Source organism: Brassica napus, chromosome A8 (assembly GCF_020379485.1).
Source record: "Brassica napus cultivar Da-Ae chromosome A8, Da-Ae, whole genome shotgun sequence".
NCBI lineage: Eukaryota > Viridiplantae > Streptophyta > Magnoliopsida > Brassicales > Brassicaceae > Brassica > Brassica napus.
Genome location: NC_063441.1, coordinates 14,051,873 through 14,064,278, shown reverse-complemented (window position 1 = coordinate 14,064,278; position 12,406 = coordinate 14,051,873). Strand labels below are relative to the sequence as shown.

The 12,406-nt window shown below is 34.1% G+C and overlaps 1 protein-coding gene and 1 long non-coding RNA gene across 2 annotated transcripts; both read right to left on the bottom strand.

The window, feature by feature from the left end:
- Positions 1-90: 90 nt before the first annotated feature.
- On the bottom strand, positions 91-3,672 carry LOC106361127 (serine carboxypeptidase-like 42). Its single transcript, XM_048738887.1, has 12 exons — positions 3,483-3,672; positions 2,942-3,200; positions 2,662-2,769; positions 2,493-2,585; positions 2,312-2,404; positions 2,131-2,216; positions 1,784-2,044; positions 1,560-1,693; positions 1,356-1,448; positions 1,156-1,273; positions 759-1,074; positions 91-171 (listed from the first exon to the last, which is right to left on the bottom strand). Exons 2-11 carry the CDS (start codon positions 3,195-3,197, stop codon positions 907-909), a joined length of 1,410 nt encoding a protein of 469 aa, XP_048594844.1. The 5' UTR covers positions 3,198-3,200; positions 3,483-3,672; the 3' UTR covers positions 91-171; positions 759-906.
- Positions 3,673-5,118: 1,446 nt separating this feature from the next.
- On the bottom strand, positions 5,119-6,753 carry LOC125577405. Its single transcript, XR_007315837.1, has 2 exons — positions 5,970-6,753; positions 5,119-5,638 (listed from the first exon to the last, which is right to left on the bottom strand). It is a non-coding gene; the product is annotated as an uncharacterized LOC125577405 (long non-coding RNA).
- Between the last annotated feature and the right edge of the window lie 5,653 nt (positions 6,754-12,406).

Below are 12,406 nucleotides of genomic sequence, written 5' to 3'. Positions count from 1 at the left end.
TAAGGACTTTGAGGACTCTCATAGTCATTGCAATAATCAGTTTTCTCCATAAGACTATGAAATCAACTCAATGCAATAGCGACACTGGGATGAGAGACCAACAAGAAATAATTGACTACAGTTTTAGAGACATGGGAACAGAGCCAACAACAGAACTATTCAAAATGGGTTCTTAGGCCAACATTATCGGCGTCCCAGCAGGCCGTCCTTAGGCGAAATGGGCCGAAAAATAAATAAAAAATAAAAGAAAAGAAGAGAGACGTGGGTTAATCAAGGAACGTCCGAGCTCGTCCTTATTGAGCTCGTGGCACAGTTTGATTGGAAAACCGAAAGGGGTAGAGGAAACACGAAGATCTGTTTCGAATAATTTTGGTCTCGACTCCTTTCTCTCTATTCCGACGGCGATCTCGACTCCTCTCTCTCTTTTTCGACGGCGACACCGATCAGTCGTGTAATCGAAGACTTCTCCGCCGAATCGAATATAGACGAGGTATGTGCTCTTCTCTGTTCTCTGTCCTTTTTTTTCACTTTTTTAATTTTCTCATGTAATCAGTCGTTTTGTATTATATGTTTTATTCTAAATTTATCTTTTATATGTCATTACTAATTATAATAATCTTATTACTTTGCTAAGATACTCCAAAAAGTCCTACCAATAATCCTATTATTTTGGATTGTCCCTAACTTTTGTCCTTAACATCAAAATAAGATTAAACTAATCTAAGGATCCAAAAATTAAGGACACCAATAATGTTGCCCTTAAGTCTATGAAATCCCAAATTGGAATCCAATATCTCTTACTCTAGAAAAGTAACACTTCTCAATAGTAACTTATTACAATGATAACTACGCCATGCCATTGTCTTTATATAGGTTGTTAACAATAAAGAGACAATCTCCTCTCTCTCATTCATCATGAGGGTAATGTGTGTTGTTGGGCAATCTTCGTCCACGCACAAAGCAACTGAACATATGGAGAGCTCTTGCGGGCTGCGCATAGGGCACCATATGAGCCGCTCCTCTCACTGTTGCAAACGTCAATAGCTTTCCATACTCAGTGACCCAGCCGCCAACCTTTTAGTCACAAGACCACAAGTTTGCAATCAGTAGGGAAAATTGGCTTCTGCTGACTTTCAGTGTTAGTAGAGAACTTACCTGGTCTTTGTGGAACCAATGTCCATAGGGAAGTGTGGTACTGAAGTTAAGATCATGAGCAAGTTCTCGTATATTGGTTCTAGTACCAAGAAATGGAACTATAGAATCTTGATCGCCACTGCAATTTCAACAAAGCTGGTGTGTTTAGAGCTGCAAAAAGAAGTTATAAAAAGGGGATATTTAAAATAGAGAGTTCTTACCTGAAAATCCAAACAGGAGTTTTGTTCTGTATAATTCTCTTTAGAAGCGGAAGCATGCTGATGTTCGAGTCGATGCCATGGTAATTTACCAGGCTGTGACATAGGGAAATTAGCGAAAAGCCAGTACCAATCAGTTATAAAAAGTCTTTTCCATTAATTAATGTAACTAAAAAATGAAAGAGGATAGGAAAGGTGTTTAATTACGTGCTGCACATAGACCATTCGTAAGGCAGACGAGTGCGGTTGGCGTGAAGAGCGTGTTGGACCTCTGGGAGATTGAAATAGAACTTTCTTTCGTAAGTCATACAAACATCCACCCCTATGCTCATGTGTGTAGCCTGAAACACCAATTTCTAAAAAGTTTACACCTAGACAGATGAAGAACAAATATTTTGTTGGTTAAAAAAAGAAAAAGAAAAGAGAGGGACCATTTTCTTGAGCCTCAGCTCTTGCTGGACAATGGATGGGTAGCATAAGTCTCGGAGAACATCATCCACGTCGATAAACTGAGAAACGACGCCAGCTTCAGTGGCTGCCTTGATGCACGCGTTGCTTACGTTTGGTATATTGTTAAAATCACACTGACTGATGATTTCTAGTCTAAGTTCATCCGAAATAATGCCATGCGACCATAAGTACTCGTAAACAGCCGAAGTGTCTGTGTTCAGCTTTAGAAGTGGATTCCCAATCTGATCATCAGATATTTAAGAAAAAAAATAAGAGCTAAAAAAAAGAGTTGAACATCCAGAAAAAGAAGAAGATTATTTTTGCTTACTGCAATTCCTTTGACATTGATCTTGAACCCACTTGACTGTCTATTATAGCTGAGTATAGCATCAGCCAGTTGAGGTATGTAATGTCCTGCGAGAGTGCGTTGTATCAACAGAAGACACTAACTAATAAAGTTATATTTCTGATATGACATCAAAAACAGCAACATGATGTATCAAACACACCTGCGTAGCTTTCCCCAGTGAGAAAGAAGTCACGAGCTTTCAATTCTGGGAACTTGCTGAACCATCTCATCAAGAACACAAGCATATCTTTTGCTGTTCATATACAAAACGTGTCGAAATAAGAACTAGTCTTGTAAATATTCTAATATAACCTGATAATGGTATTTTAAGTTTTCTTTACCAGTAGTTTCGTCCCCGGTGTTGTAATCAGAGCTTGTGTTGGAGTACGACCAACCAACTCCTGCCGGAGACTCCACAAAAAGCAGGTTCGAGGCTACACATTATATAAGAAAGTATCAGATGTATAGGTAGAATCAAATCCTAGTTCTCTTCTAATTTTATTATAAAACCTTTGTTCCAAGACATGGGGTTAATGCGGAGGCCACGGCCATCTCCTGTTGGGTAAAATGGACCCAACTCAGTGAAAGCTCCTCCACCAACTGATGAACAACCTGGACCTGCAAGACCAACCTCAATTTCCATAACTCACACCCTTTTGATACTCAAAATGTCAGAAAAAAAGCAAAGTTAAGTTTTTATTAACATCTTCTTAACCATATTATACATATATAGCCAAAAAGTTACATACAGGACAAAAACCAAAGCTAGAAGAAACAATGACATACAAACCTCCATTAAGCCAAAGGGTTAAGGGTTTGGTCTCAGGTTGTGTGGCTGCTTCAACAAAATAGTAGAAGAGGCTACGGCCTGTTTTGGAGTCAACCTCGACATAACCTGCATACTGTCTAAATAAGACTTTTGGTTGACCAGGAAGCCTCACCACAAGTTCTTCTTCCGGATACCCTTCTGCAAAGTTGCAACCCAACAACTGCACTGTAACCACGACCACCACCATTGTCACCGCCAAGCCACCGTACGACACCATGATCTGAAACATGTCATATTACAAATCAACCAAAAAATAAGTTAAGACATTTTTAAGTCCGATCTCACTGATTCTTATACACATACAGTCTACAGATCAGGATACATAAGCCACAGCGTGAAAAAAATTAGATGTTGTGTACATATAAAAGTAGAACTCTATGTGTCTGTCTTTACGCTATTTAGTTAGAGTTTCTGCTGATAAGAGCCACGACAAAAGAAAAAAGAACCATTCACAAGCCATTGAAATAAAATGCAGAACACAGAACTAGAAGACGAGCTTCACCTTGATTTTGTCAGGAAACACAGCAGTGAGAAAGGAAGCTAAAGGAAGGAAGGAAGCTAAAGGATTGGAGCAGATAAATATACTTGGTTAAAGTCTCAAAGCAGCTTTTGTTATATTCACTGAGGACCGTCGATTGTGTGGGGTTTACCATTGAGTGTAGTTGTACTTGTAGTCTCTTATTATGCTGCTGCCTGTCGATATGTTTTCGGAGATATCCATTTTGTATAGAATTTTCTTAATTTGTGTTTAGTATTCTATATTAACATAAATTTGCATAAAAGGAAAATTTTATTAAAATATCTTTAAATCTTATATTTCTAGTTTACATCTCTCATCTTATATAAAATATTTATATTGATACTACACATACTTTAAGTTCATATCATATACATACAATTACGGAGAAAATGATTTGTAACTCACTTAAAATGTATGTCAAACTTTTTATTTCAAAAGCTAACAAAAAGTTACATCCAAAATTTAAAAACAATAACCAAATTAATGTATTTTTAGTTTTAAAATGTTATGTCTAAATCTATCAATCATTCAATCAATTAAAAATAAAAAAATTAGTTAATTGAAAGTTATATTTTTAAATACAAGAAATTTGAGAAATGAAAAATTTAATATATTTTTTCAATATCTAAATATCCGAATCCGATCCGAAATAACCGAATCCAAACTAAAAATACCCAAACCCGACCCAAAATTCAAAAATACCCGAACGGATTCTACACCTCTATATCGAAATATCCAAAAATCCAAAATATCCGATCCGAACCCAAACGCCACCCCTAGTTACAATTGTGATTTTGAATAGTTTTAGTGGTGGACCCCATACCAAAAGTTATTCATGTTGTTGGAACCGAAAAATAATTCATCTTTTTGAGTTTGCTCTGTTGCTTTACCAACTACACATTATTATTATTTTATTTTTTAATGGTTACCTTTTTTAATGCATCACTGATTTTGTTACGTCTCTGCTATGTTTGTTAACATCGAGAAGGATAAGGTTAGTGTATGCACCACTGATTTCTTCGATCGAGAGTCTTCTGAGGTTTACGCGGCTGTGAGGTTGGACAAGAAAATGCTTCTGGTTAACGTCAGACATATCACTTAAAGTCTCAGACTTTTTGTGTGTTTAGATCATCTTGACTCGGTGGATCCAAACGAAATTGAGTTTTGTGTTATGTTCCTCAGATTGTTGTTCCTTTGGGTTACATGTTCATTTTTAGCATGTTGTAGAACATCCTTTCAAAATGGAATACATGTACATAAATATAATTGTACGCGAACATAGGTGTACATGTAGATAGCATAAAACAATGCACAGAAAAGGTGTACACATGGATAGTAGTTTATTGTACATCATGTGAATTTTGTTGGATTACTCGAATGTTGTGATTCTTTTTGGTTAACTAGTTAAAAACAAAAAAGCTGGTAGATATATGACATTATCATTGGTTAAATTTGTGTTGGCTAAATCTACTATACATAGAGAATTACTAAACAGAGATTGTATGTATAAAAATATGGCGTACACATGTACAATAGGAAGTATGTAACATATGGCTGTGTTTTTGGTCGACTATATAAAGTCTATATATATACCAACGATATTTCTACTCTATGAGAATCTACCAAAAATTCAGATACTTGCAACTCAAAGTTTTTATGTACATACATTTCTATGGTGGTAAAATGACAACAGCCCATTAGTTTATTGTGTACATGTAGATAACATTGCATTTTGCCTTGGTGTCATCTACGATTACTCTACAAAATACATGAAACTAAAACAAGCTAGTGAATTCTTTCTATCATTCGGCCAATAAGCCACCCTTACCACTGCCTCCATCTTGTGCTAGAGAATTTTCATCCTCGAAACGTTCAATTGCATGTTATCATGTTTACATACATAAAAGCAAAAGCAAAACACAAAAATTAACAAGTGGCATCAAATCAAGACAAGACAAGTTTATATCTGTTAAAGAGAAGAAGAACATGAAAGAACAAGAATTTGTGGAGACATAAGTTTAGGTAAAGTCAAAGAGGAACACTTTGAAACATGACATACCTTGCTAGGAGGAGCTAATTAACGATTTTCAGATTAAAAGCTTTGGCCAGTTTTCGTTGAAACGCAAACAAAAATTATTCTGAAATTCAAGGAGTTTAACACAAATCATATAAATAACTAGAAGATAACAAGGTATACAAAGTGTTTCAAAAAAAAACAACAAGGTATACAAATATTGAATCTACCAATATTTTCACTGTCTGAATATGAATTCGAGATGTAAGCTTCTTGATTAAATTCACAGGATTACAGCATAAAGCTAAATGCAAAGCAATAACCTTTTAAATCAACATAGATATTATCAGCTAAATTATCAAAGCTGAACAGAAAGTTGGAAACTTTGATATCTATTAGCATCTATAGATTAGGGGAAAACAACAGAACGACTTTTCTCGGGAAAAGTAACCCACCGATGGAACAACACTGAGATTTTCCTATTGGACTACGTGCATCGGAAAACAGAGATACGGCGGCGGCTGCTTGAATTACGAGCTATGACGGTATCCACCTTCTCGATTTTGGCATGAGCACATCTCATTTTCTTCCTTACTCCCCCTTCTGCAAATCAAATTATTTCTCTCATTTGTTACACTTTTTCCATCATCAAAATACGAAAATACTAGAGAGGAGAGAGGGGAGAGTTCAAATTCTAGCATTTAATCAGACAGTAATACGAGAGAGGAAAGAGTTCAAACGCTATAGCATTTAACTAGACAGGAGTATTAGACCAACTCCATCCATTAGAACCCCTAATGGGTTCTAATGATTAAATTAATTGGTTTTAAGGTGACTTGATAAGTTAAGAACTTTGGTTATTGGAATTAATTTTTGCTTCCTCCAATGGGAGAACCCCATAGGGGTTCTTAAATTTTTTAAAATTTTTTTTTGTTTTAATTAGAATGATTTAAAATAAAAGCATACATAAAATTTTTGATAAAAATTACATAAAACATATGAAAATACAAATACAAATCATAAACGAGAAAAGCCGATTAGTCGAAATTTTGATTTGTTCTAAATTTTTGCCAAATATGCTCAACCAAATCAGCTTTCAATTGTTGATGTATTGTTTTATCACGAATTCGATTCCGAATGCTCATCATATTGCCGAGATTTGAAGGCATATCGTCGAATACGTGAAATTCACATGGGAACTTCGGTTTGATACATGATCTCATTATCTTGCCAATTTCTACGATCATATTATGTAGAATGATACATGCTCTCGTTATCTTGCCAAGGTAGGTCCCTTCTCCTTCTCTTCTCAACATCTTCTTCTTGAAACATTGATTGTATAAAATTATATAGACATGTGTGTTTTTTATTCAGGGATTCAAGCCGGGTTATACAGCGCCAGCTCCCTTGTTAGAGTTGGGACATGTTCCTCTTCATTTCAGGGGAAACTGGGCAATATCACAACGCGAGCATCCTCGTTTCATCACAGTTGTACCTGCTGATCCCACTTTCATCCACGATCATCATCATCATCAATATCCTCTTTCTTCCACCACAAGCTTCATCTGTTGCCGTTCCCTTGTTCTCATCGTACGCATCGTGCCATGATCGATCTACCAAACGCAGCTGTATCGCTCCAAGTCGCGAAGAACAGTCTCTGGTGCAAATCTTGGGGTCAGCGAAGAAAAGAGAGAGACAGATCGATTGCGAAAGAGAAGAGAAAGGGTAAACTTTCCTCTAGCCAATCTCATATTGCCACGTATGGGGTTATTACGGCTTCTACAATCACCGAATATAGGACCGGTTCTGTCGCTTTATTACATTTTTCATTTAAATTTTTTATTTTTTTGGTATAGAACCCCTCTAATAAACTCCCGATGGAGCTGCTCTTAGATACTACAAGTTTAGTTAGGTGTTTGGTTTAAAGACGTAACTAGAGGAGTTGGGAAACTAAGAGCATCATTAACCCTACACCCCAAATGGGGGTGCTTAATTTTCTTTTTAAAGCTTTTTGTCTGATTTAAAAAAGAAAAATTGAAAATGAACCAATCGTGGGTCGTCACGTGTTAGTGGGCCTGCGAAACAGTGGAAGCACCAAAAAAACACGGTGCTTAAATAGAACGCAGAGGCGACGATGTTTAGTTTTTATGTGGGACCCACCCACTATTATAGTAATTTTTTTAAGCTCCCCCCACTTAAGCGTTCCCGTTGATGCTGCTCTAAGGGCATGATTAACTCGGATCTCTTAGTCGGGGTTCTTAACTTATGATTTGACACTTTTTTGTTTTGTTTTTTTTTTGTATTACACTTTTCAGCTAAGAGACGGTTCTTATATCTCTTATTTAAGAGATGGTTTTTAATTTTTTTAAGTTAAAATCTAAGAAAAACTAAGAACCGTCTCTTAGCCGAAGTTAAGAACCCCAGCTAAGATACTAGGATTAATGATGGTCTAAGAAAACTTAAAGAAAAATGTCCCAGTAGTGAAAAGTGACCCACACTGTAATAAAAAGATGAAATGTGACTCTTGGTAAAATAATTTCTAGTATTTATACTATTAGAACATCGTTTACTTCCCACAAAATGACAAAACATTAAGACAAACATTATCTCTTTAATGGATAATTATCTATTTTGATCTTTATCTTTTAACACTTTCCCTTGATTATCCATCATGAATTACTTACAGTCTCGTTAAAAACCTAATTATGAAAAAATCCAGTAGGATAAAAACTATGACAAAGGAAAAAAGAGTACTGTAATGTAATCTTCCTATGAGAATAGTAGACATAGCTTTCTTGTCACAGGTCACGCAAATGTCGCATTCCGATACCATAGATATATTTTTGGAATGTTGTAGTCGGAAGAGCTTTTGTAAACAAGTCAGCTGGATTGTCGTATGAACGTACATACTCAATGTCCACTTCTTTATTTTTCTCGAGTTCTCGTATGTATGAGAAAAATCTTGGAGGGATGTGATTTGTTTTGTCGCTCTTGATATAGTCTTCTTTAAGTTGAGCGACACATGTCGAATTGTCTTCAAATATTTTCATCGGCTCTTTCTCGTTGACTATTTCGCTTGTGGTTGTACGTGGTGACTCATTGACCAGAACCACACACATTCTCGACATGCTTCGTGAAGCGCAATAGTTTCTGCATGATTCAAAGATGTCACAACTAGAGTTTGTTTCTGGGACCGCCAAGAGATCGTGGTTCCACCAATTTTAAAAACATAACCGGTTTGCGATCGAGCTTTATGAGGATCGTATAAGTATCCTGTATTTGCAAAACCAACCATACCAAACTCGGGCTTTCTAAAATACATTAACCCTAAATCAATTGTATAATGGAGGTAACATAATACATGCTGTATTCCGTCCCAGTACCTGCGAGTAAGAGCAGAACTATATCTTGCTAGTAGGTTAGTAGCAAAGGCAATATCAGGCCTAATACAATTTGCAAGATATAATAGCCCACCGATATCACTCATATAAGGTACTTCAGGACCTAATATCTTCTCGCTATCTTCACATGGCCTAAAAGGATCTCTCTCAACATCGAGAGATCTACCAACCATTGGAGTACTCAAAGGAGTCGCTTTATCCATACAAGACCGTTTCAATAATCTTTTCGTATAGTTTGATTGATGAACAAATATTGCTTCTCGGAGATACTCTATCTGGGGCCCAAGATAAAACTTTTTCTTGCCGAGATCTTTCATTTCGAACTCCTCTTTCATATGAGTTCGAGCATCATCAACCTCCTTTTGAATACTAATTATGTTCAGGTCATCTACATATACAACAATGATTACAAAGCCAGATGACGATTTCCTTATAAAATGCATGGACATATCACATCATTCATATATCCTTTACTCAAAAGATATTCACTTAAGCGATTGTACCACATGCGCGCGTCCGGATTGCTTTAATCCGTAAAGTGATAGATGTAACTTGACCGAACAAATCTCGCTGGATTTTTCTTTCAATGCTTCAGAAATTTTCAATCCCTCAGGGAGTTTCATATATATATATATATATATCATTATCCAACGATCCATACAAATATGCAATCACAACGTCCATTAGATGCATTTCAAGATTTTTAGATGCCATTAGGCTCATCAAAAATCTAAATGTAATTGCATCCATTACCGGGGAATACATTTCCTCAAAATCAATTATCGGTCTCTGAGAAAAATCTTGGGCAACTAATCGTGCTTTATATCGTGTTACTTCATCCTTTTCATTTACTTTTCTCACGAATACCCAATTATACCCAACATGATTTACATTCACATGCGTTATGTCTATAGGTCCAAAGACATTTCTTTTATTCAAGGAGAGTAATTCAATCATGTCTTTTCTGGCATTCCAAAATGGACCTTGGATCGGGATCATCATTTTCATGATCGATCTCTTTGGACACAGAAAATAAGAACATTCCATCAACATCTTTTATTTTTATTTCTGATCCATAAATTTTCATCTCGGGCGTAGTTGATGGAAATCTCATACTTTTATATTTCCTTTTCATCATCTGCATCATATTATTTACGCCTTCTTTCAAACATTTTTCAGTAACAAGTTCTTCTAGAACCTTTCCATTTATGTCTTTTTTTCAGACATCTTTCAGTATCAGGTTCTTCTAGAACCTTATTAGCTCATCCAATCTCTTTTTCTTTCGGGGTTTTTTTATCTTTGGAACCCGCTGGTCTCCCCCTCTTTAACTGAACCCTAGGTTCATTCATTTTATTTCTATCATTTTGTTCTTTAGAAATTTCAACTCTGGATGGAACATTTTCAGCGGGTATATAAGATTTCGTCATCTTTCTCGTATCTGTGAACGCATCTGGTAACTGGTTTGCCAACTTATGCAAATGCACAATTTTCTGAACTTCCAGCTCTCTTTGATTCGTAGGGGGATAAAGGTGTAACGATGACGTTGTACACCATGTAATCTCTTTAGAAATTCTACTAATTCCTCCCCCTAACGCTGGAAATTCATCCTCATTAAAATGGTAATCGGCAAACTGTGCCGTAAACATATCACCAGTTACCGGTTCCAAATAACTTATTATACTTGGTGACATATAACCCACATATATTTCCAATTTCCTTTGTGGACCCATTTTTATTCTTTGTGGCGGTGCTATCGGAACTGCACACCCAAATACACGGAAATGAGATATATCTGGCTCTTGCCTAGATGCCAATTGTAATGAGGAGTACTTATGATATGCATTCGGTCTTAACCGAATCAGTGCAGCCGCATAAAATATAGCATAACCCCATATAGAAATTGGAAAAATGACAACTAAATTTTTTTTATCTATTTCAAATAATAATGCAAAATAAACGATAAATAAAGCAGAAGACATTTGATCTAATTAACAATAATTTATCGAATTTAAGATTTTAGGTATGTTTGCTATCATATCTCATTGTTGATATTATGTGAAAAAATATATACAACATAATAAAAATATATAAAATTTTCTAATTTATAAAACTACATTATGTATCAAAGTAATTAAATAATATTAGAAAAACTGGTGTGTAGCGCCGGGCAAACCCTTAGTTGTTATATATAAGTAGATTTGCATAAAAGGAAAATTTCATCAAAATATATATCCTTGAGTTTAGTCTCTTTGATTATAGTCAAAATAATATTAAAATAATTCTTTACTTTATAATATTTTATCATTGGTGTCAAATGTTATTCTTTTTATATATAAAATATTATGCCAATATACTATTTGTTATTTTTTATTGATTTTGTAAAGTCTATTGATTATTTAGAATGTTATTATGATTGAATATTTCCTTAGTCTTAGTCAAAATACGTTAATAAATATTATATATTTAATTTCATAAATTATATATATTTTATATTTAACGTTAGATGAATCCAATAGTTATTTAATAAGAACTTGGCATATGAGGTTTTTCATATGTAAGTTATTATTTTTATTTCAGTAAAATCTTAGAACTTTAATTTTTAATGTTTTATAATAAATGCATTCATTTGAAATATTACTAATTGGGAATTTTGTTATTTTTGAGTGTCTTTCGTATTTTATATCTATTTTTTAATTTTCTTATAAGTGTTTTATGTTTAACATAAGGCAGATACATCATGCATAATGTATTTAGACTAAAATATGTTTATGATTGTTTTCTTCTACACAAAAAAGGTATTATTATTTGCTCTTGTAATATCAACACATATTTTATAATGAAGATGAGATATTATTATTTGCTCTTGTAATATCAACACATATTTTATCAAAATATCCTTGAGCTTAATTTATTGGATTGTAGTCAAAATAATAAAAAAATAAACTCATTACCTTATAATAGCTTTATCATTGATGTCAAATGTTATTCTTTTTTATATAGAAAATATCTGCTGACAAAAAAAAAAAAATCTTGTGAAGATACTGTTTGTTATTTGTTATTGATTTAGATTATTATTATTATGATTGAATATTTTCTTAGTCTTAGTCAGAATATATTAATAAATATTACAAATTTCATTTCATAATTAAATATTTAAATATATATATATATATAGTTAGAGGAATCCAATAGTTATTAAACAACAACTTGGAATATGAGGTTTTTTTCAGTCATGTAAGATATTATTTTTAGTTCAGTAGAATCAAAGAACTTAAATTATTAATTTTTATAATAAATGCATTAATTTGCAATATAACTAATTGGGAATTTTGTTATTCTTGAGTTTCTTTCGTATTTTATTTAGAGTTTTACTTTTCTTATAATTATTTTCAGCTTAACAAAAGCCAAACACATCCTGCATAATATATTTAGACAATATAAATTATTTTCTCTTGTAATATCAACACATATTTTATTATTATTTGCTCTTC